Source organism: Leucoraja erinacea, chromosome 5 (assembly GCF_028641065.1).
Source record: "Leucoraja erinacea ecotype New England chromosome 5, Leri_hhj_1, whole genome shotgun sequence".
In the NCBI taxonomy this organism is placed as follows: domain Eukaryota; kingdom Metazoa; phylum Chordata; class Chondrichthyes; order Rajiformes; family Rajidae; genus Leucoraja; species Leucoraja erinaceus.
The window spans coordinates 71,770,119-71,794,935 of NC_073381.1; the positions used below are offsets into that span (position 1 = coordinate 71,770,119).

At 41.4% G+C, this 24,817-nt stretch overlaps 2 protein-coding genes across 2 annotated transcripts in view; one reads left to right on the plus strand and one right to left on the minus strand.

The window, feature by feature from the left end:
* me1 (malic enzyme 1, NADP(+)-dependent, cytosolic) overlaps positions 1 to 8,947 on the plus strand; it is a 354,758-nt gene extending 345,811 nt beyond the window's left edge. Inside the window, exon 14 of the mRNA XM_055635901.1 lies at positions 7,067 to 8,947. Within this exon, the coding sequence (XP_055491876.1) occupies positions 7,067 to 7,243 (177 nt within the window). The 3' untranslated portion in view covers positions 7,244 to 8,947. The remainder of the gene's footprint in view (positions 1 to 7,066) is intronic.
* An 8,189-nt stretch (positions 8,948 to 17,136) lies between these two features.
* The window catches only part of LOC129697669 (G-protein coupled receptor family C group 6 member A-like), a 30,658-nt gene continuing 22,977 nt past the window's right edge, over positions 17,137 to 24,817 (minus strand). Inside the window, exon 6 of the mRNA XM_055636378.1 lies at positions 17,137 to 23,324. Within this exon, the coding sequence (XP_055492353.1) occupies positions 22,306 to 23,324 (1,019 nt within the window). The 3' untranslated portion in view covers positions 17,137 to 22,305. The remainder of the gene's footprint in view (positions 23,325 to 24,817) is intronic.

Consider the following 24,817-nt stretch of genomic DNA (forward strand, 5'->3'; position numbering starts at 1 on the left):
GCACTCCATGGATTAGAGACCCAGCCACCTCAACCTTTCCCTATACCTCACACCTTCTCATCCTGGCCACATCCTAGTAAATCTTTTCTGAACCCTTTCAAGCTTGACAATATCTTTCCTATAACATGGTGCCCAGAACTGAACACAATATTCTAAATACAACTGCAACATGACCTCCCAACTTCTATACTCAATACTCTGGCTGATGAAGGCCAAAGTGCCAAAAGCCTTTTTGACCACCTTATCTACCTGCGACCTAACCTTCAAGGAACGATGCACCTGTACACCTAGATCCCTCTGCTCTACAACACTACGCAAAGGCCTACTATTTACTGTGTAGGTTCTGCCCTTGTTCGACATCCCATAATGCAACACCTCTCACTTCTCTGTATTAAATTCCATCAACCATCCCCCCGCCCACGTGGCCAATCGATCCAGACCCTGTTGCAATCGTTCACAACCATCTTCACTATCAACCACTAACTTGTATCATCAGCAAACTTGCTAATATTGCCCTGTATGTTCTCATCCAAATCATTGATGTAGATGACAAATAGTAACAGGCCCAGCACCAAACTCTGAGGCACACCACTAGTCACAGGCATCCAGTCTGAGAAGCAATCTTCCACAATTACCCTCTGCTTCCTTCCATGGAGTCAATTTGCTATCCATTCAGCTTTCTTTCCTTGGATCCCATGCGATCTAACTTTCCAGAGCAGCCTACCATATGGAACCTTGTCGAATGCCTTACTGAAGTCCATGTACACAACATCTACAGCTCTGCCCTCATCGACCGTTTTGGTCACGTCTTTAAAAAAATCAAATTGATTTGTGGGACACGAACTCCCACGTACAAAACCATACTGACTATCTCTATTCAGCCTTTGCCCATCCAAATGCCTGTATATCCTATCCCTCAGAATACACTCCAGTAACTTACCAACTACAGATAGTAAGCTCACCGGCCTATCGTTCCCAGCATTTTCCCTGCAGCCCTTCTTGAAAAGAGGTACAACATTTGCCACCCTCCAGTCTTCCGGCATCTCTCCTGTATTTAAGGACGACTCGTAAATTTCAACCAGGGCTCCTGCAATTTCTTCTCTAGTTTCCCGCAATGTCCTCGGATATATCTGATCAGGCTCTGGAGATTTGTCTACCTCCAAACACGACAGTACCTTCAGTACTTCTTCGACAGTAACCCTGACTGCTCTCAAGACACTTCCAGTGACTGCACCAATTTCCTCCGTCCTACTGTCTTTCTCCTCGGTAAATACAGAGGAGAAATACTCATTTAGGACCTTGCCCCTCTCCCGTGGCTCCACACAGTGGTGACTGCTTTGATTCCTGAGAGGTCCCGCTCTCTCTCTAATTACCCTTTTCCCCCTTATGTATTTATAAAATCTTTTGAGATTGTCCTTAATGCTACCTGCAGAGCTATCTCCTGGCCCCTTTTTGCCCCTCCGATTTCCTTTTTTAGTTTACTACTTAGTTCCTGAAACTCCTCCAAGAATGCACTTGATCCCAGCTGCCTATACCTGTCCCATGCACCCTTCTTGTTTTTGACTAACGTCTCAATTTCCCTCTTCAGCCAAGTTTCCTTACTTTTGCCTGCTTTGCCCCTCACTCTAACGCATTGACATTTTGAAAGAAGAATAAGCAAAAGGGAGATTAGGGGTAAATATGCTCATAAAAGATGGGGTCAGTACTGGAGTGAGAAATTGTCTTGGTTCAGAAAATCAGGATGTAGAATCAGTTTGCGTGCAAGGGAAATAGATTAGTATGAATGCCCGACAGGCTCCCTAATAATAGCTGTATTAGAGGGGAGAGTATAAATCAAGAGATGCTATCAAGAAATGAATCAAGATAGGGCAAGCATGAAAAATACCATAATAATTAAAGGCAGTATCATTCTACCGATATAAACAAATAAAAACTCACAATGGTAGCTTTGAAGTTGGGCTTAGAGAAATTGAGGCAATTTTCTTGGAACAATATGTTATGAAATTGAATCAGCTGTTTTAGGATTGGTTGTGTGCAGATGAGATAATTAGTATATTAGTTTAGAGATACAGCATGGACAATTTACATTTGGGACAATGTAAATTTGTCAAGGGACAAATTACACAGGGGACAATTTACATTTACACCAAGCCAATTAACCTACAAAGGAGAAAACCCACGTGGTTACGGGGAGAAAGTACAAACTTTGTCCAGACAGCACCCGTAGGCAGGATCGAACCCAGGTCTCTGGCACTGCAGGCACTGTAAGTCAGCAACTCTACCACTGCGCCACTGTGCTGCACAAATATCGTAACAAATGATCTGTGGCGAGGAGTGATATAGCCTTTACCTTATGTTTGAGCATGAGAAACCTGGGCATAAATGTGGTGTCTTATACACTTCTAATTGCCTTTAAGCCAAATGGCACAGATAGCTAAAGTGGACCAAGAACATAGAGTACAAGGTAAGACGGTAGGTGAACAGTGCAAGAAAATTATTCATATTCTCAGCATAGTCCATTGTGAAACAAAATAGTAAACAATAGGCAATAGGTGCAGGAGTAGGTCATTTGGCCCTTCGAACCAGCCATTCAATGTGATCATGGCTGATTATCCACAATCAGTACCCCCGCTCCTGCCTTCTCCCCATATCCCCTGACTCCGCTATCTTTAAGAGCCCTATCTAGCTCTCTCTTGAAAGCATCCAGAGAATCGCCCCGCACTGCCTTCTGAGGCAGAAAATTCCACCGATTCACAACTCTCTGGGTGAAAAGGTTTTTCCTCATCGCCGTTCTAAATGGCCCATCTCTTATTTTTAAACTGAGGCCTCTGTTTCAGGACTCCCCCAACATCGGGAACATGCTTCCTGCCTCTAGCGTGTCCAATCCCTTGATAATCTTACATGTTTCAATAAGATACCCTCTCATCCTTCTAAATTCATTTTTTTTGAATTATTATTTTTATTACAAGTAATTGTACAAGAATAAAACATTCGGCATGTAAAATTATACAATTATTGTACAGCTTCAATTTTGACCTTTTAACCTGATAATGAGGGAAAAGAAGAGAAAAAGACCAAGAGAGGGAAAAAGTGAAAAGTGAAACGATAGGACCCCTAGACTACCAAAGTAGTGTGGCCAAAGAGTGAGTAAAGATATAAGAGAGGCAAAGGGAAAAAAAAAAAGAAAAAGCGGAGATATACCTGCCCCTCGTCCCCCCCCCGCCCACCTCACCCAACCCATAGTTGGATTTAAATCCAAATTTTTTTGCGCCATGCTATCCTTGTAATAATTTGGTAAGAATGTCTTGAAAAATTGATCTGGTTTTTCTGCCAAGACAAGCCTAATATTTTCCAAATGTAGTGTCTCGGACATGTTTGTAATCCACATCATTACAGTAGGGACTGATGTGTGTTTCCAAAATGTAAGTATTAGTTTTTTTGCCGTTAACAGGCCATAATTAAGGAAGCGTCTTTGAAATAATGTTAGCTCAGAACAGGCTTCTGACGTACCTAGAGTAATCAATTCTGTGTCGGGGTCCAATTTTATTTTAAGTATTTTAGAAAACATTTCAAAAATTTCCCTCCAGAAATTATGTAACTTTATACAAGAGGCAAAAGAATGAGTTATGGTTGCTTCTTGAAGGGGTTGGACAGGCTAGATGCAGGAAGATTGTTCCCGATGTTGGGGGAGTCCAGGACAAGGGGTCACAGCTTAAGGATAAGGGGGAAATCCTTTAAAACCGAGATGAGGAGAACTTTTTTCACACAGAGAGTGGTGAATCTCTGGAACTCTCTGCCACAGAGGGTAGTTGAGGCCAGTTCATTGGCTATATTTAAGAGGGAGTTAGATGTGGCCCTTGTGTCCAAGGGGATCAGAGGGTATGGAGAGAAGGCAGGTACGGGATACTGAGTTGGATGATCAGCCATGATCATATTGAATGGCGGTGCAGGCTCGAAGGGCCGAATGGCCTACTCCTGCACCTAATTTCTATGTTTCTATGTTTCTATGAGACATTTATCACAAATAGGGGAAACATTTGGGAAGATCTTATTAAGTCTATGCAGTATTTTAAATTGTATTAGCGAATGCCTAACGTTAAGATAAATTGTTAGGCCCAGTTCATCTTCCCAAGCTCGCCTAATTATTTCCGGCGATGGGATTTGTATATTTAAAAGGGTATTATAACGGTACGATATTAACTTATTTGAATCCGAGTTTCTATTCATGCATTCGTCTGGTATGTCTGGAACCATATATTGACAGTCTGTGATTTCAGATAGTCTCGTATTTGAAGGTATCTAAAGTATTGGCTAGCATTCAGATGATATTTCAACTGTAATTCTTGAAATGAGAGGAGAGTCCCCATCTCATAAAGATCTCCCAGTTTTTTTGTTTTTTTAAATATTTTTATTTATTAGAAGCAAATGTACAAGAGTAGAACAAACGGCATATAAAATTATACAGTTATTGTACAGCTTCAATTTTGACTTTTTAGCATTGAGTTAGAAGAAAAGAAAGGCGAAAGAACAAGAAAGAGAAAAAGTGAGATGTGCAAAGATAGGACCCCTAGACTACCAAAACAGTGTAGCCAAAGAGTGGGTAAAAGAAAAAAAGAAAAAGAAAAAAAGAACAAAAGAACAAAAGAGAGAAAAAAGTGGTGATATACCTGTCTCTCATCCCTCCCCACCCACCTCACCCATCCCAACCCAACCCATATTTGGATTTAAATCCTAAATTGTGTTGTGCCATACTATCCTTGTAAGTAATCGGTGAGGGGTGTCCATGTCTTGGAAAATGATCTGGTTTTTCTGCCAAGACAAGTCTAATATTTTCAAGATGTGGCGTCTCAGACATGTGTGTAATCCACATCTTAACAGTGGGGACTGATGCGAGTTTCTAAAATTTAAATATTTGTTTTTTCACCGTTATCAGGCCATAATTAAGGAAACATCTTTGAAATAGTGATAGCTCAGAACAGGCTTCTGAAGTACCTAGAGTGATCAGTTCAGTGTCGGGATCCAATTTTATTTTAAGTGTTTTAGAAAAAAATTTAAAAATTCCTCTCCAGAAATTATGTAACTTTATACACGAGGCAAAGGAATGGGTTATAGTTGCTTCCTGAAGGAGACATTTATCACAAATAGGAGAAACATTTGGGAAGATCTTATTCAGTTTAGACTTTGAATAATAGAGTCGGTGCAGTATTTTAAATTGTATTAGCGAATGCCTAACATTACGAGAACAGTTGTGTATGTATAGAAGGCTTTCCTCCCATCAGTCCTTTAAAATTGTTAGGCCAAGTTCATCTTCCCAAGCTCTTCTAATTACTTCTGATGATGGGGTTTGTATATTTAAAAGGGTTATAGAGTTATGATATTAACTTGTTTGAATCCGAGTTTCTATTCGTACATTCGTCTAGTGTGTCTGGAAACATATATTGATAGTCTTGGATATATGATTTCAGATAGTCTCATATTTGAAGGTATCTAAAGTATTGGCTACCTTTCAGATGATATTTCAACTGTAATTCTTGAAATGAGAGAAGAGTTCCCATCTCATAAAGATCTCCCAGTTTTTTTAATTCCTAATCTTTTCCAGTGTATGAACGTCTTGTCTAAGATAGACGGTTTGAACGAGGGGTTGTTGGCAATCGGTGATAGAAGAGATAAATGTCTCAATTTAAGGGTTAACCACTTGTTTCCAGATTCGTAGGGTACTATGGATAATCGGATTTTTCTCATATAGTGTTTTCTTCAAATTTATTGGAGAGAGAAGAATCGCGCCTATATTAAAAGGCGAACAATCTTCTTTCTCCATTTTTAACCATTTTAACTGTTGGCATGTGTTGTCCATCCAATAGATTACATTGTTAATATTTGTTGCCCAGTAATAGTACAAAAATTGGGGAGAGCTAATCCGCCAATTTCTTTGGGTTTGCATAGATGTCGTTTATGGAATCTGTGTGTTTTATAATCCCAAATAAAGTTTGTGATCAGAGAATCGAGTTTGGTTTTTTTTCAATTTTTAGGTAGATAAATCGGAATTGATTGGAATAAGTACAGGAATCCCAGTTTTTTAATTCCTAATCTTTCCCAATGTGTGAACATCTTGTCTAAAATAGATGGCTTAAACGAGGGATTGTTGGCGATTGGTGAGAGAAGAAATAAATTCATCCTTCTAAATTCCCGTGTATACAAGCCCAGAACTCTTTGCTCCTATACAGTTGAGTATCGGAGCAAATAGGTCTTTCTGCAGTTGTACGGGGCCCTGGTGTGACCACACCTGGAGTATTGTGTGCAGTTTGGGTCTCTAAATTTGAGGAAGGACATTCTTGCTATTGAGGGAGTGCAGCATAGGTTCACAAGGTTAATTCCTGGGATGGAGGGACTTGAAAGATATGGCCAGATTTTGTCTTCAGAGTAGTTGAAAGTGATGGCAACAGGCAGGGAAGTGGAGCTGGAGCCAAGAATAGACATGATCTTATTGAATGGCAGAGCAGGCTTAAGGAATCTCCTGGACTATGCCTGCATCTGTTTCTTATGATCACACAAAGATAGACACAGTGTGCTGGAGTAACTCAGCAGGTCAGGCAGCATCTCCGGAGGAAAGGAATAGATAACATTTCGAGCCCTTCTTGGCTCTTATGATTGCACTGTCATTTAACAAATGTGCAGTCATGACATAATTTAGTTTAGTTTAAAGATGCAGCGCAGAAACAGGCCCTTCGGCCCATTGAGTCCACGCCGACTAGTGATCTTTGCATACTAACTCTATCCTCCACGCACTAGGGACAATTTACAATTATATCGAGCTAATTAGCCTACAAACCTGTACGTCTTTGGAGTGTGGGAGAAAACCGGAGATCCCAAGGAAAAAACCCATGCAGGTCATGGGGAGAATGTACAAACCTCATACAGGCAGTGAGGATCGAAAACGGGTCTCTGGCGCGTAAGGCTGCATCTCTACCGCTGTGCCAGCATGCTGTTCCTTGTGTAGCAGTCAACCTCCCCAACACCTGCAATTTTGTTTTTTGATGTTCAATTAACTTTGTGTTTTATCTTCCAGGTTGCTGAGTATGCTTTCAAAAATGGAATGGCTTCAGTGTACCCAGAACCTGAAGACAAACGATCCTTAATCAAGTCCCTGATTTATAGCACCGATTATGATGATTTTGTACTTGATGCCTACACATGGCCAGAGGAAGCCTCAAGGATTCAAACAGTAGAAAAGCATTGTATGTAGCATTACAGAGGGTCTAATAGTTTAAATTACTAGAGAAATAAATTAGTAGGTTTAATTTTCAATTTTGCAGTTTGCTGTAGGTATCTAGGTTTCATTTTCTAATATAAATATATCTCCTGCAACTAAAAATATTTTTCCAGTAATAAAACAACCCTTACAACTATATATTTCTGTACTAATTAAGTTAATATTTGTTTTAAAATTAGGACCCATTACAAGCAATAGTGGCATGACCAAAGGAGGACATTAAATATGACCCCCACTAATGTCCTTGTTTAAAGTTGCTTAAAGAGTCAGATTCAGATTCAATCTTTATTGTCATTGTGCAGTGTACAGTACAGAGACAATGAAATGCAGGTCGTTCTTTGTGCTGAAATGATCTAATGCTGGTACTTACATTTTTTGCCATTTCAGTCGAGGGCAGCGCAAGGTAACACTGAAAGTGGTAACTTGAAGCATTGTCACCACTTTGCTGAGTGCTTTTGAAATGTCTATATTGAAATACTGGTCGAATCCGTGAGATCAGTGGAATTGGCAACAGTGGGATTGGTGGACAAGGGGTGATGAGTTCACAGTTAAAGGTGATGCGGATTTTCTGCACCTTTTGATTTTATGCATCTTTGTTGTTCAATGGAAAATGATGCATGTGAGCAGTGTTGACATCTTAACATCAAAGCTGGGGAAAGCTGCATCATTCCATATGCGTCCGGTTAGGAAGCCAATAAAAACTGTCTTTGACAAGGCAGAAGGAATGCTGATGTCCCTCCAGACTCTGTAAGGAAGCCACCTATGGCTCTGAGCCTCTACCCTACCATGACTCCCAATATCCTACCAAGCCCCTCATCAACACACCAACTTGCATCAGGTACCATTCCTGCAGGTCCCTCGAATGTAGCCTCCATGCTCTCCAATTGGTATCACTATACAGCCTTTTCCCAAATTCAGTGGTTGGGATATTTGCACCCCGTTTGCTTTTGCAGCCCAACCGTTAATATTGTGTTAATCTGTCACTGTCTGAACCCAGATGGCTTGCCTATTCCCCCTAATGATAGTAAAATCAGACAAAATGTGTAGGAGGGAGATGCTGGTGTAAACTGTAGATAGACACAGAAAGCTGGAGTAATTCAACGGGACAGGCAACATCTCTAGAGAGAAGGAATGGGTGATGTTTTGGGTCTGAAGAAAGGTCTTGATTCGAAACATCACCCATTTCTTCTCTCCAGAGATGCTGCCTGTCCCATTGAGTTCCTCCAGCTTTTTGTGTCTATCTACATAGTAAAATCAGAGCCTTCTGTTTACTTGGTTAAGCATCTGGATCTTTAATTAAAAAAAAAACATGAAGCATTTTCCAGTATGAATTGAAAAATAACATGTTGCTGGATGTCAGCTATTGCTGCTGTAGTGAATGGTGAGTTATGTATTGTACTTTTTTTTGTGGGTGGTGGCTAGAATAGCAAGTTTGAGGCAAAATATGTTGAAGATACTACTATCAACAATTATAAACATTTATCTGAAGATTTTTCAACAAAACATAAACCAAACTATTTGTTTGCAAACCGAGCTTTATTTTATTCTTAGTCATCTTGCTTTGATTTATTTCAGCCTAAAAAACACCAAATTGATTTTTTTAAGTGATGGAACTGATTTAATATGGGATTATTTTCCCTGCATTAGTTTAAGGAATTCAAGGATGCCTTAAAGTGAGATTTTGTTCTCCGTTTATCAATTTTGCAAATTATAGAGGTTCTTTGAATTTGTAAACTTGCATTTCATATGAAGTTCATTCCATGGAAAAATAGTAACAAAAATTGTGCGTTTATGGTTGTACCAGTTTTAATTCTAATGCAAGCTGGTGGCATATAACGACATTCAACAACATAATGTTAAGATGTAGGTTGTGTTAAGCAGCTGAAATTGCATTACATCGAAACTGGAAACTAAAATAAAGTCAATATGCTTTATGATCAAAATGCCTTGTTGTGTCAAATAAGGGAATAAATGAATATTAAAATGGCTTTACTTACATGATTATATGTTTTTTTTGTCATTTTGCATTGATTCTGGCCAACTTGAAACATTTTTAATAAGCCGACACCACTAAGTGCAGGGTCGAAAATAATGAGAGGCAGGGCCGGCCCTAGGCCGATTGGACCGATTTTTCCAAATTGGGCCCCGCGCCAAAGGGGGTCCCCATGTTAATTTTCCGTATTTCATATGGAAATACAAATTCGCTTTGTTAAATAAAGATGAAAAATTCGCTATATGGATTTTTTTACAAAACTTACATGGTTTTGTACATGGAATACAGGCGCTGTACGGCTATCAGACACAGACGATGTGTTAACGACTGTAGCACTTGTGTTAACAAGTCGTTATCCAATGGGTCATCAATGCATGCATCCGCATTCCTCAGTAAATGTGCAATTGTGTTTTAGAAGTATTAATGACGCTGCGTTCCTTTGAATACAATTCACGCGGCGTCATTAACACTTCTTCAAAACATAATTACATTTTATTGAAGAATGTAGATTGATGCATTAATGACAAATTGAATTTCTTAAAACTCACCATCATGAGCAAAGATCTTATAGCTCCGCATGATAAATAGATAGCTAGGAATGGAGGTGTTGAGAAAGAAATAACTTTTGACAAGGTTGAGCCAGGGCTGGTCATCATTAACCCCAATTCAAACCATCACATGATTTTAGAAACAAAGAATTGCAGATGCTGGTTTATACCAAAGATATACAAAGTGCTATAGCTCAGTGGGTCAGGCAAAGAATGGGTGAAATTTCAGGTCAGGTCCCATCTTCAGACTTCAGTGTCTGAAGGAGGCTCCTGACCAGAAATGTCACCCATACTTTTTCTCCAGATATGCTGCCTGACCCACTGAGTTACTCCAGCACTTTGTGTCTATAAATTAGTTTAGAAGGTTGATTACTAAGGTGAAGATTTATTTTTAAGAAATACAAAGTGGTAAAATGTCTGAAATATTTCAGGGCATGTCTGAAACTTTTCTCATCCTTTTGAGGATCTCCTTAAAACTTAGATCTTATTTCAAGCTTTTACTATTGCTTTGGGTTTGCCAGTATTTTGCCATATTTTGTTATCACATAAAAATAGGACATTTTGGCCTCGAGTCTATGCTGGTTTACATTCACCAACAGATCCTGTCTGTAACCTATTCTCCCCAAATTCCCATTAAATTCTCTTCCAAGACTCTACCACTCAACTACACACTAGGGCAATGTTACATAGATCAGCTAGTCCATCAACCTGCTGGTCTTTGGGATTTAAGATAAATTTAAGACCTCAACTTTTCATTTAAAAGATTTAAGACCTCAACTTTTGATAATCTTATGTTGATAATTAGCTGAAGGGACCAAATCTCCAAATTTGCTAGTGATGTTAAACTAGATGGGCACATGAGTAATGTTTCAAGGATTGAACAGCTGGATGAATGAGTGAGCACACGGATATGTGGAAAATATGATATGTATTTTGCCAACTCACAGAAAAGCAGACTATTTGATAAATCTGCGAGACTGGATAGTGTTGATGTTCAAAACAACCTAGAATTCCTCGTATACAGTGTGTCAGGTAGCATCTGTGGAGAAAATGGACAGGCGACGTTTCCTGATCCAAAAACGTCACCTAGCCATTTTCTTCAGAGATATTGCCAGACTCACTGAGTTGTACCAGCATTATGCATCTATCTGTGGTATAAACCAGCATTCTGTGTTTATTACATTTTCCTTGTATACAGTTTGCTGGAGATCAACATTAAGGTGCAGCAAATGATTAGAAGATCAAGTGATACATTATCCTTTATTACAAGAGAATAAAAGAGTAAAGCTTGTTGTAATTGGAGTGGACCTTGGTAAGGCTACACTTGGAATACTGAGTTGAGATTTCCTCCCCATGGCTAAGGATGTACAGTGCCCTCCATAATGTTTGGGACAAAGACCCATCATTATTTATTTGCCTCTGTACTCCACAATTTGAGATTTGTAATAGAAAAAAAAAATCACATGTGGTTAAAGTGCACATTGTCAGACTTTATTAAAGGGTATTTTTATATATAATCTGGTTTCTCCGTGTGAAAATTACAGCTGTGATTATACATAGTCCCCCCATTTCAGGGCATCATAATGTTTAGGACGCATGGCTTCACAGGTGTTTATATTTGCTCAGGTGTGTTTAAATGCCTCCTTAATGCAGGCAAACGAGAACTCGCAGCGCCTAGTCTTTCTTCCAGGAACATTTATTGCTATTTATCAACTTGAGGACCAAAGTTGTGCCAATGAAAGTCAAAGAAGCCATTATGAGTGCGAAACAAGAATAAAACTGTTAGAGACATCAGCCAAACATTAGGCTTACCAAAATCAACTGTTTGGGACATCATTAAGAAGAAAGAGAGCACTGGTGAGCTTACTAATCGCATACGGACTGGCAGGCCAAGGAAGATCTTCACAGCTGATGACAAGAATTCTCTATATAATAAAGAAAAATCCCCAAACACCTGTCCGACAGATCAGAAACACTCTTCAGGAATCAGGTGTGGATTTCTCAATGACCACTGTCCGCAGAAAACTTCATGAACAGAAATACAGAGGCTACACTGCAAGATGAAAATCACTGGTTAGCTGCAAAAATAGGATGGCCAGGTTACAGTGTGCGAAGAAGTACTTAAAAGAGCAACTACATCTTGGAAAAAGGTCTTGTGGACAGATGAGACAAAGATTAACATATCAGAGTGATGGCAAGAGCAAAGTATGGAACACGGTGGTGGGGGTCTTATGCCCTGGGCGTGTATGGCTGCTGAAGGTACTGGCTCACTTGTCTTCATTGATGATACAACTGCTGATGGTAGTAGCATAATGAATTCTGAAGTGCATAGACACATCCCATCTAGTTCAAGTTCAAACAAATGCCACAAAACTCATTGGCCGGCGGTTCATTCTACAGCAAGATAATGATCCCAAACATACTGCTAGAGCAGTTTTTCAAAGCTGAAAAATGGTAAATTCTTGAGTGGCCAAGTTAATCAAGTCAAGTCAAGTCAAGTCAAGTTTATTTGGCACATACACATACGAGATGTGCAGTGAAATGAAAGTGGCAATGCTCGCGGAACAACAAAACAACCAAACAAATTATAAACACAATCATAACACACATATTATTTTACATAATAAATAATAGAAGGAAAAACGTTCTGTACAGTTAGTCCCTGGTGAGAAAGGCGTTTACAGTCCGAATTGCCTCTGGGAAGAAACTCCTTCTCAACCTCTCCGTTCTCACTGCATGGCAACGGAGGCGTTTGCCTGACCGTAGCGGCTGGAACAGTCTGTTGCAGGGGTGGAAGAGGTCTCTCATGATTTTGTTTGCTCTGGAGTTGCACCTCCTGTTGTATAGTTCCTGCAGGGGGGTGAGTGAAGTTCCCATAGTGCGTTCGGCCGAACGCACTACTCTCTGCAGAGCCTTCTTGTCCTTGGCAGAGCAATTCCCGAACCAGATGGTAATGTTCCCGGACAAGATGCTTTCCACCGCCGCTGCGTAGAAGCACTGGAGGATCCTCGGAGACACTCTGAATTTCCTCAATTGCCTGAGGTGGTAAAGGCGCTGCCTTGCCTTACTCACCAGTGCTGAGGCGTGTGATGACCATGTCATATCCTCAGAGATGTGGACTCCCAGATATTTAAAACAGTTCACCCTATCCACAGGATCCCCATTTATACTCAATGGAGTGTACGTCCTCGGATGATGTGCCCTCCTAAAGTCCATGATCAGCTCCTTCGTTTTTTTGATGTTCAAGAGGAGGCTGTTCTCCTGGCACCAGAGTGCTAGATCAGCCACCTCCTCCCGGTAGGCCCTCTCATCATTGTCTGAGATCAGGCCCACCACCACAGTGTCATCAGCAAACTTAATTATTGAATTGGAGCTGAACCTAGCCACACAGTCATGTGTGTACAGGGAGTACAATAGGGGGCTGAGGACGCAACCCTGGGGCGATCCTGTGCTCAGGGTGAGGGACTTCGATGTATTCCCTCCCATCTTGACTACCTGGGGCCTGGCGGTGAGAAAGTCCAGGACCCAGGCACACAGGGAGGAGTTGAGCCCCAATTCCAGTAGCTTCCCGGCCAGTCTGGTGGGGACTATCGTGTTGAAGGCTGAACTGTAGTCTATGAACAGCATCCTCACGTAGCCCCCCTTCTGGCTGTCCAGATGGGAGAGAGCGGTGTGCAAGACCTGGGAGACCGCATCGTCCGTGGACCTGTTCGGACGGTATGCAAACTGCAACGGGTCCATGTTCCGAGGGAGGAAGGCGCAGATGTGATTCTTCACCAGCCTCTCAAAGCATTTCATGACTACCGAGGTAAGGGCCACCGGACGGTAGTCATTCAGGCAGGCTGGGGAGGCATTTTTTGGCACCGGTACGATGATGGATTTTTTGAAGGAGGCAGGGACCACGGACTTGTCCAGGGAGGTTGAATCACCTGATCTGAACCATGCCTTTTATATGCTGAAGATAAAATTGAAGCGGACAAGCCCCCCAATCAAGCATAAGCTAAAGATGGCTGCAATACAGGCCTGGCAGAGCATCACCAGAGAAGATACCCAGTAACTGGTGATGTCCATGAATCACAGACTTCAAACAGTCATTGCATGCAAAGGATACGCAACAAAATACTAAACATGACTACTTTCATTTACATGACATTGCTGTGTCCCAAACATTATGGTGCCCTGAAAATGGGGGGGGGGAGGACTATGTATAAATGCTGCTGTAATTTCTACATGGTGAAACCAGAATGTATAAAAATGGCCTTTATTAAAATCTGACAATGTGCACTTTAACTTGCGCCATTGCGTCAGCGCCATCTTGCCGCTAACCGGAAATGACGCTAACCGGAAATGACGTAATCGGCTCATCTTGCCACTAAGCGGAAGTCACGGAATGAGCGCCAATTCTGCAATTAAACACAGTCCTGATCTAATAAAATGTTTATTCACGCTTTATCCATGCGAAAACTGTTGAAAGCCCTTTAAAAGCCAAGCCAATTGGGCAAACACTTTGCAAGCGAACAAAACACATTTTCTGAAAGCCCTTTAAAAAGCCAAGCCAATTGGGAAAACACTTTGCATGCCAACAAAACATATTTTCTGAAAACCACATTGATTCAGATTCAGATTCAGATTCAGACCCTCCAACATCACCCCCACATCCAGCGACGCCTCCTTCCTTGAGGAGCTTAACCACTTCTATGGCCGCTTCGACAGGGACAATCTAGAGACAGCCATCAAGGCTGTGCTGCCTGCCGATCACCAACCCCTCACACTCACCCCCTACGACGTGTACGTGGCACTGAGTAGGACTAATGCACGTAAGGCTGCTGGCCCTGACGGCATCCCCGGGCGCGTGCTCAGTGCCTGTGCTGCGCAGCTGACAGACGTCTGGACTGACATCTTCAACCTGTCACTTGCCCAAGCAGTTGTCCCCACTTGCCTTAAAGCCACCTCCATCGTGCCAGTGCGAAAACACTCCACTGCGGCAAGCCTCAACGACTTCCGCCCAGTTGCACTTACCCCCATCATCACCAAGTGCTTCGAGAGGCTGGTCCTGGCACACCTCAAAAGCTGCCTACCCCCCACACTGGATCCCTATCAGTTTGCCTACCGCAAGAACAGGAGTACGGAGGATGCCATCTCAACGGCACTTCACTCCGCCCTCTCCCACCTTGACAACAGAGACACTTATGTAAGAATGCTGTTCATCGATTACAGCTCAGCATTCAACACCATTATTCCATCAAAACTGATCACCAAACTCGGTAACCTGGGCATCGACCCCTCCCTCTGCAACTGGATACTGGACTTTCTAACCAACAGACCCCAGTCTGTGAGGTTAGACAAGCACACCTCTTCAACCCTCACCCTGAACACCGGCGTTCCTCAGGGCTGTGTGCTGAGCCCCCTCCTCTACTCCCTCTTCACCTATGACTGCACACCTGTACATGGTACTAACACCATCATCAAGTATGCAGATGATACAACGGTGATTGGCCTCATCAGCAACAACGATGAGCTGGCCTACAGGGAGGAGGTCCAGCACTTAGCAGCATGGTGCGCTGACAACAACCTGGCCCTTAACTCCAAGAAGACCAAGGAGCTCATTGTAGACTTCAGGAAGTCCAGAGGTGGCACGCACACCCCCATCCACATTAACGGGACGGAGGTGGAACGTGTTTCTAGCTTCAGGTTCCTGGGAGTCAACATCTCCGATGACCTCTCTTGGACCCACAATACCTCTACTCTGATCAAGAAGGCTCATCAGCGTCTCTTCTTCCTGAGAAGACTGAAGAAGGTCCATCTGTCTCCTCAGATCCTGGTGAACTTCTACCGCGGCACCATCGAGAGCATCCTTACCAACTGCATCACAGTATGGTATGGCAACTGCTCTGTCTCCGACCGGAAGGCACTGCAGAGGGTGGTGAAAATTGCCCAACGCATCACCGGTTCCACGCTCCCCTCCATTGAGTCTGTCCAAAGCAAGCGCTGTCTGCGGAGGGCGCTCAGCATCGCCAAGGACTGCTCTCACCCCAACCATGGACTGTTTACCCTCCTACCATCCGGGAGGCGCTACAGGTCTCTCCGTTGCCGAACCAGCAGGTCGAGGAACAGCTTCTTTCCGGCGGCTGTCACTCTACTAAACAACGTACCTCGGTGACTGACTGCCACCCCCCCCCCCCCCCCCCCCCCCCCGGACACTTATTATTTATTTTTTATTCAAATCGTTTGCTATGTCGCTCTTCAAGGGAGATGCTAAATGCATTTCGTTGTCTCTGTACTGTACACTGACAATGACAATTAAAATTGAATCTGAATCTGAATCTGAACTTAGAGTAGACTTGATGAGCCGAATGGCCTAAAGCTATCCTATCCCTTATAACCTTATGAATGCATAGAAACAGTCAACTGAGTCCATATGCAAGTTTCCAGCTTTTGGTGTCATTTTCAGTCCTAGCTGCAGCTGACCAGAAAGGCCCATTGTAGCCGTTGCCTCCACCCATATCACCAGTCCCTCTCCTCATCCGGCCTTCAACCCACATCCATTCTTGTGCACACAACTATAACCACCACTATTTTACTTGTTGTAGGATTCCTATTTGAGTATGAATTATAATATTTGCATGTAAATATTTCAACTTTAACCTACAATAAAGGGTCTTGACCAGAAATGTCACCCAGTACATTCTTACCAGAGATGATGCCTGTCCCGCTGAGTTACTCCAGCCTTCTATGTCTGTCTGCTCTATCTTGTATATATTTAGTTAATTTGTTTCATACAATCCATGCATTTACAACATGAATACAAATCATTTTTTATTTTCATTGGCATTTTAGATTTTGGATGTTCTGCTTGACTTAATAGTTGAAACATGTGAACTGAGTTACTTTGTCACTTGCCACAACCAGTGCTCCTGGTCAAGAATTAATTGCTGCTGTAAAGCTTTGTTTAACATTTTTGGCAGGGCCCCAGAATAAGAAGATGGCAACAGGCATTGAAAACAAGATAATGGGGGGACGATGTATAAACAGTGCTGTAATTTCTACATGGTGAAACCAAAATGTCTAAAAATGGCCTTTATTAAAATCTGACAAAGTGCACTTTAACCACATGTGATATTTTCTATTACAAATCTCAAATTGTGGAGTACAGAGGTAAATAAATAAATGATTGGTATTTGTCCCAAACATTATGGAGGGCACTGTATCTGGGGTTTTTTTCTGCATTAACTTTATTCCTTCATAGTTATTATTGAGATTTCACTATTTCATAGAATCAAAGCAGAATTTAATTAACAGATTTTCTATTTTAATTATACCCATTTTAAGCAGATCTAGACTGGAATTAGTTATTCATGACGAGAGCCCCATACTGTTTAATACTTTCTACGGGAAATAAAGCTCTCCAATTGATTGGAAATACTCAGTCCATGAAGTTTCACCTCTCTCTCCCCTCTCCATATAGAAGTGTTGGATTAAAGAATATTGTAATATTTCTTAAAGCTGACAAACTGACCCCAATGTGATACAAAGTGTTATGAGGCATGCAATATGTGCATTTATAAAATGAGCAGTTCATACTTGGCTTCCATCAAATTGAGCACTATTGAAGCCTGCAGAATATTACTGACTTAATAAGTTTCGAGGAGAACGGAGAACCAAGTGAGAATGTGAAGGGCTGTGATGGGATTGTACTATAGACCCCCAATACCAAGCAGTAGATAGAGAAACGGATATTTTTTTCTGGAATGCCACAGGTAGAACCTTTTTCCAAGATAGAGAAAAAAAAGCAAATATTAGAGGGGGGCAAAGTTTAAAGGTGATAGGTGGGACATTTATTTTTGTTTTTACATAGAGGGTGGCGAGTACCTGACATGTGCTGACAGGGTTAGTGGTGGAGGTAGATATGATAGTCACATTGAAGAGGCTTTTGGATAGACATACAGATATGTAGGGAATGGAGGGATTGTGGATTATGTAGAGGTAGATAAGGTTTGTCTGATGGGCCTGTTCTATGCTCTATGAAAAAAAATGTTTAACCCCAAGCTGCACTAACAACCTTTTAGCATAAGTATCAGTTTTAACAATCATTTTATGTGAGACCTTGTCAAATGTTTTGTTTAAATCCATAAGAACCATCCAATTCATCAACTTCTTTAACATTTCAACGTTCCACAACCACTCTGACAGAATGGAGCGGCTGGGCTTGTACACTCTGGAGTTTAGGATGAGAGGGGATCTTATTGAAGCATATAGATTGTTCAGGGTGTAGACACGCTAGTGGCAGGAAACATGTTCCAATGTTGAGGGAGTCCAGAACCAGTGGCCACAGTTTCAGAATAAGGGGCAAGCCATTTAGAACGGAGACGAGGAAACACTTTTTCTCACAGAGAGTTGTCAGTCTGTGGAATTCTCTGCCTCAGAGGGTGGTGGAGGCCGGTTCTCTGGATACTTTCAAGAGAGAGCTAGATAGGGCTCTTAAAGATAGTGAAGAAAGGGGATATGGGGAGAAGGCAGGAATGGGGTACTATTTGGGGACGATCAGCCATGATCACATTGAATGGCGGTGCTGGTTCGAAGGGCTGAATGGCCTACTCCTGAACCTATTGTCTATAATGTTAAACTGAATACCCTAGTTACCATGAATGTCCTTGCATCCTCCCAAGGGTGCTATGTTTGCCATTTTCCAATTCTTTGATACATCCACCACGCACAAGAAAAGTCAGAAGATTATGCCAAGATATTCCACCATCTTCACTTCCAATTCTCTCAGCAATCTATGATGCAAGACAATCGAACCAGGTGACATTGACTACAAGCATTGTCAACCTTTGCAATGCATTCAGCTTATCAATTTTCACTCCAAATACATCCTTTTCTGTATCTGTTTCTACTTCTAGTTTGCCAGTCCTCTTCAGTATGGATAAATTCTTTGTAATTTTTGAGAAAATGAATCTCGTGAATGGCATGTTTCAAAGTGTGTGGGTTTTATTAAAAAGAAAGGCAGTATGTATGTAATACAAGACTACAATTATTATAATGTTAAAGTTGAAAATGAAATGGAACCTGATAAAAGTTAACACCAATAAAAAGAGTCTTTGTTATAACTGAAAATAAAATTAAAATCCTGCGGATGCTGGACATTTAAAATCTAAACGAAGTGTTGTAAATAGGCAACAGGTCTGGCCGTACCTGTTGGAAGATAAGCAGAGTCAACATATTAGGTTGGAGGCTCATCATAAGAACTTCATCAGTTCTGACCTTGAGTCCTCGGTCTGAAACATTAATTTGGTTTCTCTTCCTATAAAACCTTGTCATAACTCTTCAGCAATCCAGCCACAGAATATCATTCAAGTACATATTAAGTAAGTTAAGACATATTTGTTATAATCACCAGATCTCCTCTTAGCTTTTTGAACCAACATATCAGTTAATTCCATTTTTTTTTTTTAAAGAATGAAGCAATTAATAAGGTTTACCATTACTTTGATTTCATAAGCGCGAGAGTAAAGGCGACAGATTCCAAGGAAATGTGGAACACGCATTATTATACGTAACAGGATTTGGGTGATCCCTAGTGAAAAGTTAACAATTACCAGTAGAATGCTGTAACTGTTTTCTATTTCCATGAAGTATCACACAGAGTCCAAATAATTGCACAAAAGGATGAACAAGTGGGATATTCATATAGATGAACCAAATCACATTCAGCTGGATGTTTCAGATTGGTAATAATGAAATAATTGGAAGTAGATTAACAATTCATTGGGAGGTAGGGGGTTCCATTGATTCAGCTGACATTGGGGCAGAAAGAGCAATTTAAAAAAGGAATTTTGTGTCAAAACAAATAGGAAAAAACTAAAAAATGGCACCTACTACGGCAATATACAGTTCATAAATGTAACAATATATTTTCTCAACATGAGAATTTAATTTCACTAGATATTCCAGACAAAATTCATCTTGCAAAGAAGCTGAAGTAAAACTATAATTCTTCACAGTCACATAGTAATTTAATTACACGGAATTTATCGTGTAGCCCAATGCAATTGTATGTCAGGATTGGAGCTCAGGCAACATTGATAGCTAGCATGTTAAACATGCTCTACCACATGCTAAGATCTTCCAATCACTGTCATTTGGTGAAAATGCAAATTGAGCCAACTTCCTGGAAAGGGTGCGGAGAAGATTTACAAGGATGTTGCCAGGGCTACAGGATCTGATCTATAGGAGGAAGTTGAGTAGGCTGAGACCCTATTCCGTGGAGCCCAGGAGGATTAGGGGTGATATTATTAAGGTATATAAGATCATGAGAGGAATAGATCAGGTAGATGCACAGAGTGTCTTGCCAGAGGACCAAAAGACATATGTTTAAGGTGAAGGAGAAAAGATTTAATAGGAATCTGAGGGGGAACCTTCTTACGCAAACAGTGGTGGGTGTATGGAACAAGCTGCCAGACGAAGTAGTTCAGGCAGGGACCATCACAACATTTAAGAAACAGTTAGACAGGTACATGGATAGGACAGGTTTGGAGGGATATGGACCAAATGCAGGCAGGTGGGGCTAGTGTAGCTGGGACATGTTGGCCAGTGTGGGCCGAAGGGCCTGTTTCCACACTGTATCACTCTATGACTCTATGACTTAAACTCTTTCTGATCTAATAATCTCTTAGTGTCATGCTGGACTTGATGAAATTTCATATTCACAGTGCTGCTTCATAAGAGCCACACTCTTTGTTTTATGAGTTGTCATGTGCTCCGAATAATTCACCGAGAATGTTAACAGGAGTGGTGTAACCTTAACAAGTACAGATTCTACAGTGACCTATTTTGCCTATATACTTGGCACTGAATGTTGCAAACATCTTTAAGAACATATAACATGCTTTTGGAATATTTAATGTTTCATACCTGCATATCTCTACATTAAAAATATTTAAAGAAGCTGCTTCCATCACACTTTGTGCAGGAGAAAAATACATGGCTCATCTCTACCTTAAATAGACATTATTTTCAAATAATGACCCCCTAGTTTTAGATTATCTTGGAAGAAGAAATATTCTATCTACATCCACTATGTTAAAGCCCCTCAGGATCATGTATGTTTTAATGACGTCAGCTCTCATTCTTCTAAACTCCAGAAGATACTTCAATCTTGTCCCATCTTTCTTCACCAAACACTCCACCCTTTTCAGGTTTGGTTCAACTGCAAACAAGGAAATCTGACCAGTTCTAACAACTGGAAAAACAAGTTGAACTCATTTGATTAGCAATTTCCATGCATAATGTAGCTACATAAAAGTCATTGTTGGGCACCCTGACCAACCACAGTAAGTGAACATGTTGATAACCTCTACAAGTCACCTTCAATTCCATTGTTTAAAATAAAAACTTCAAGTATGCGATTTGATGGATTTTGGAATTGAGAATCGGTATACTACTTGCCACTGAAAAATGATCTTTTTCCTTATCATCATTCTCTGCCTTTCAGCCAGATAACTATTCGTTTTATGAGTTGTTATATACTCCAAATTATTCCTGGTTGGATGCAGAATTACATCAGGACGGCACGGTGGCGCAGCGGTAGAGTTGCTGCCTTACAGTGCCAGCAACGTTGGTTCGATCCTGACTACAGTTGCTATCTCTACACAGTTTGTACGTTGTCCCTGTGATGAGGTTTTATCCGGGAGCTCTGATTTCCTCCCATACTCCAAAGACATACAGGTTTGTAGGTTAATTGGCTCGGTAAAAAAAATGTAAATTGTCCCTAGTGTGTGTAGGATAGAGTTAGTGTGCAGGGATCGGTGGCCGGCATGGTATCGATGGGCTGAAGGGCGTTTCCGCGCTGTATCTCTAAACTAAAATAAACTAAATCTACCTTTCTCCAATTGTAATCTGAGCTAAATTGAGGTGTCTCTGGATTAATTAACAAATTAACAAAAACATTTTTGAAAGGAAGCAGCACATAGTGTGCCAGTAAAGGGCCTGTCCCACTTTGGGCATCTTTTGCGCGTCACGTAGGTGGCGTGGGGCGCCGCGCGTTACCGCACTTCACTGCATATGCCACCACGCCTCACCACGCGCCATGCGCGCGTCACGATGTGCCAATTTATAGGATGTCGCGTAAATAACGTGCAAATGACGCCCAAGTGGGACAGGCCCTTAAGGTTTTTGTGAGCCTTCAATGTATCAATGTATCAATGGAGATCATAAGCAAAGCAATTACAAGCTTCTGGCAAATATCTAAATTTAGCCAATCTTGGATCCTCTGTGATATAGTCATGGGTTAGTTCTGCCATGTGAACTTTGGGGTTGCTTTGCAACTCATGTTCTAAAAGTTGCCTTTTACTAGATTTAAGAACCAGAAAAGTTATTGATTTACAGTTGCTATAACGTTAAATCCAAATTTTAAAAAAAATCCAGTGTTGCATACTCGTTATCAGTCATTGCCCCTTACTCTCATAATGTAGGTTGCAATATATTCCTGTCCCAATTTATTTACTCATAGGTATCTGAGAAACTTGGCTGTTCACAGTAGCTGGAGATACTGGTGCAGACCAAAAGCATTCAGCCACCTCCGAAGGTTGAGGAAAGTTAACTTGACCTTTTTGAGCATTATGCTCTCGTAAATACTTCCTAATGCTTTCAGGGGTGTTTTGGTTTTTCTTGAAACAAATGAAATAGCACTTTGGAAAGAAATGGCAGCACAAGATGCCATAGTTTGACGCAAGAATGGCAACTACTTCAACTGCTGGGAGATATTTATCCTCAGTGTTGACGTGCACAGGCACAAAAGAAATCCACACTATCAAGTAGATGAGCATGCTGAATGTGATAAACCGGGCCTCATTGTAAATATCTGGGATCTTCCTCCCCATGAAAGCAGCCAAAAAACAAAAAAATGCAAGTAGAGCTATGTAACCCAACATAATACCAAATGCCACATTGGAGCCCTCATCACATTTTGGTAATAAGACTTTCGGTATGGTATTATTTAGTACATAGTTAGGTGCGTTAAACAACAACCAAAATGTGCAAATAATAACTTGCACCAGAGTACATATTACTAGAATTACTATTGGTTTATACATTTTTTTCATCTGATGATGGACAAGTGGATCAAAATTAAATGCCAGAATGATCCTGAAGGATTTGACTAGGATCCAAGAAACACATATTGTAAAGCTTATTCCATAGAGCGGCTGTCTAATTTTACAGTGAAATCCTGTTGGTTTACCAATGAAAAATCCAGTGCTTATAAAGCAGAAGAGCAGTGAGCAGAGAATTACAAAACAGAAATAACCTCCAGAGCTCTTTACTGCTGGCGTTTTCAAATTCAGCAAAAATATGATAAAAATCACAATTACTAATAGTATCCCCAAAGACGCAAAGACCACCAGGACAATTGCAAACCCATCATTCCAGTTGAAGTATTCAATGGTCTTGTTATTGCAAGCAGAACTTCCAGCATCAGACCACTGGTCATCAAAGCACTTCAAACAGTCATTCATGTCTGCCATGAAAAAAAAAGTAATTGTTAGGCTTCGTATTTAAAGAAATAAATATTGTAATATTTGCTTAGTTAATTTAAAATTGCCATGACTTTTTTGTGTGAGTTTATACCAATGAATAGCATTACATTCACAACACCAAAAGCTGAGTACATTTGCTTCAGTCTAACTCATCCAGATAATAATCTGCACTATGTCTTCTAACCAGTGTTGTAAAGAATGTAAATATTTTTGCATCTATGAACAAATCTGATAACTAATTTCTAAAAACAATATGGGGATTTTGAATGATTTTTAGCCAGACTTAGTCCATTGATTTATTTTGCTGCTTCATATACCTTTAAGTTGTACTCAATTTATATTTGCAAGTTAAATTTTAATTGATCATTATAAACAAATTAAACATCTGGATGTTGAAGCCAAAGAATTGCTGACGTTTTCAGGAAGTAAACGCTGTAGATTTGGGAGGAACAACAGCAGCAACAGATTAGCAAGAGATACGACTGATTGGCTCTAGCCCAAGTGTGAGGAGAGGGGTGAAAACAGTTAAAAGGCCAAGGACGCATAGTCTTTGTTCAGAACTGCTGTAGATTTGGGAGGAACAACAGCAGCAACAGATTAGCAAGAGATACGACTGATTGGCTCTAGCCCAAGTGTGAGGAGAGGGGTGGAAACAGTTGAAAACTGAGGAATTTGCTCTGTAAATTGGTAAATCAGGCAATTTATCAGTCAATTTAAGCAGGACAGCTCTTTGCGAGCGGCAGTGAGTGAGCGGCCTTGTGAGGGAAGTGCCCTGTGAGAAAAGTGTGAGTCTTTGGCTCAAGTGCCCTGTGAGAAAAGTGTGAGTCTTTGGCTCGAGTGCCCTGTGAGAAAAGTGTGAGTCTTTGGCTCGAGAGTCTTCGGCGAGGAGGCTGAGGAGAGGAGACCACGCAATACGCTTGAGAGGGAGAGACGAAAGAAGGAGATGTCAGGCAAGCTGATTCAGTGCGATGCTTGCAGTATGTGGGAGGTCAAGGACACTGCTGGTGCCTCTGGCTGCTACAAATGCGAAAAATGCATCCAGGTAGAGCTCCTGAAGGGCCGTGTTGGGGAACTGGAGAAGCAAGTGGATGACCTCCGGTTCGTCCGAGAAACGGAGTCGTTCCTCGACAAGTCCTACAGTACGATTGTTACACCTAAGGTACTGGAAGAGAGAAGGTGGGAGACAGTGAGAAAGGGAGGGAAGCATGGAATGCCAACGTCCCCGGGTGATGTACCTCTTGTAAACCGGTTCATCCGCTTAGAAGCTGTTGGGACAGAAGACGTGAGCGGCGGACTGGCCTGTGATGCGAATAGGGCTGTTGAGCCAAAACCAAAAAGGCCTAAGGCAGGCAAGGCCATTGTAGTGGGAGACTCCATCGTGAGAGGTACGGACAGGGGTTTCTGCGGCAACAGACGGGATGCGAGGATGGTGTGCTGCCTTCCCGGTGCCAGGATCCAGGATGTCACGGACAGA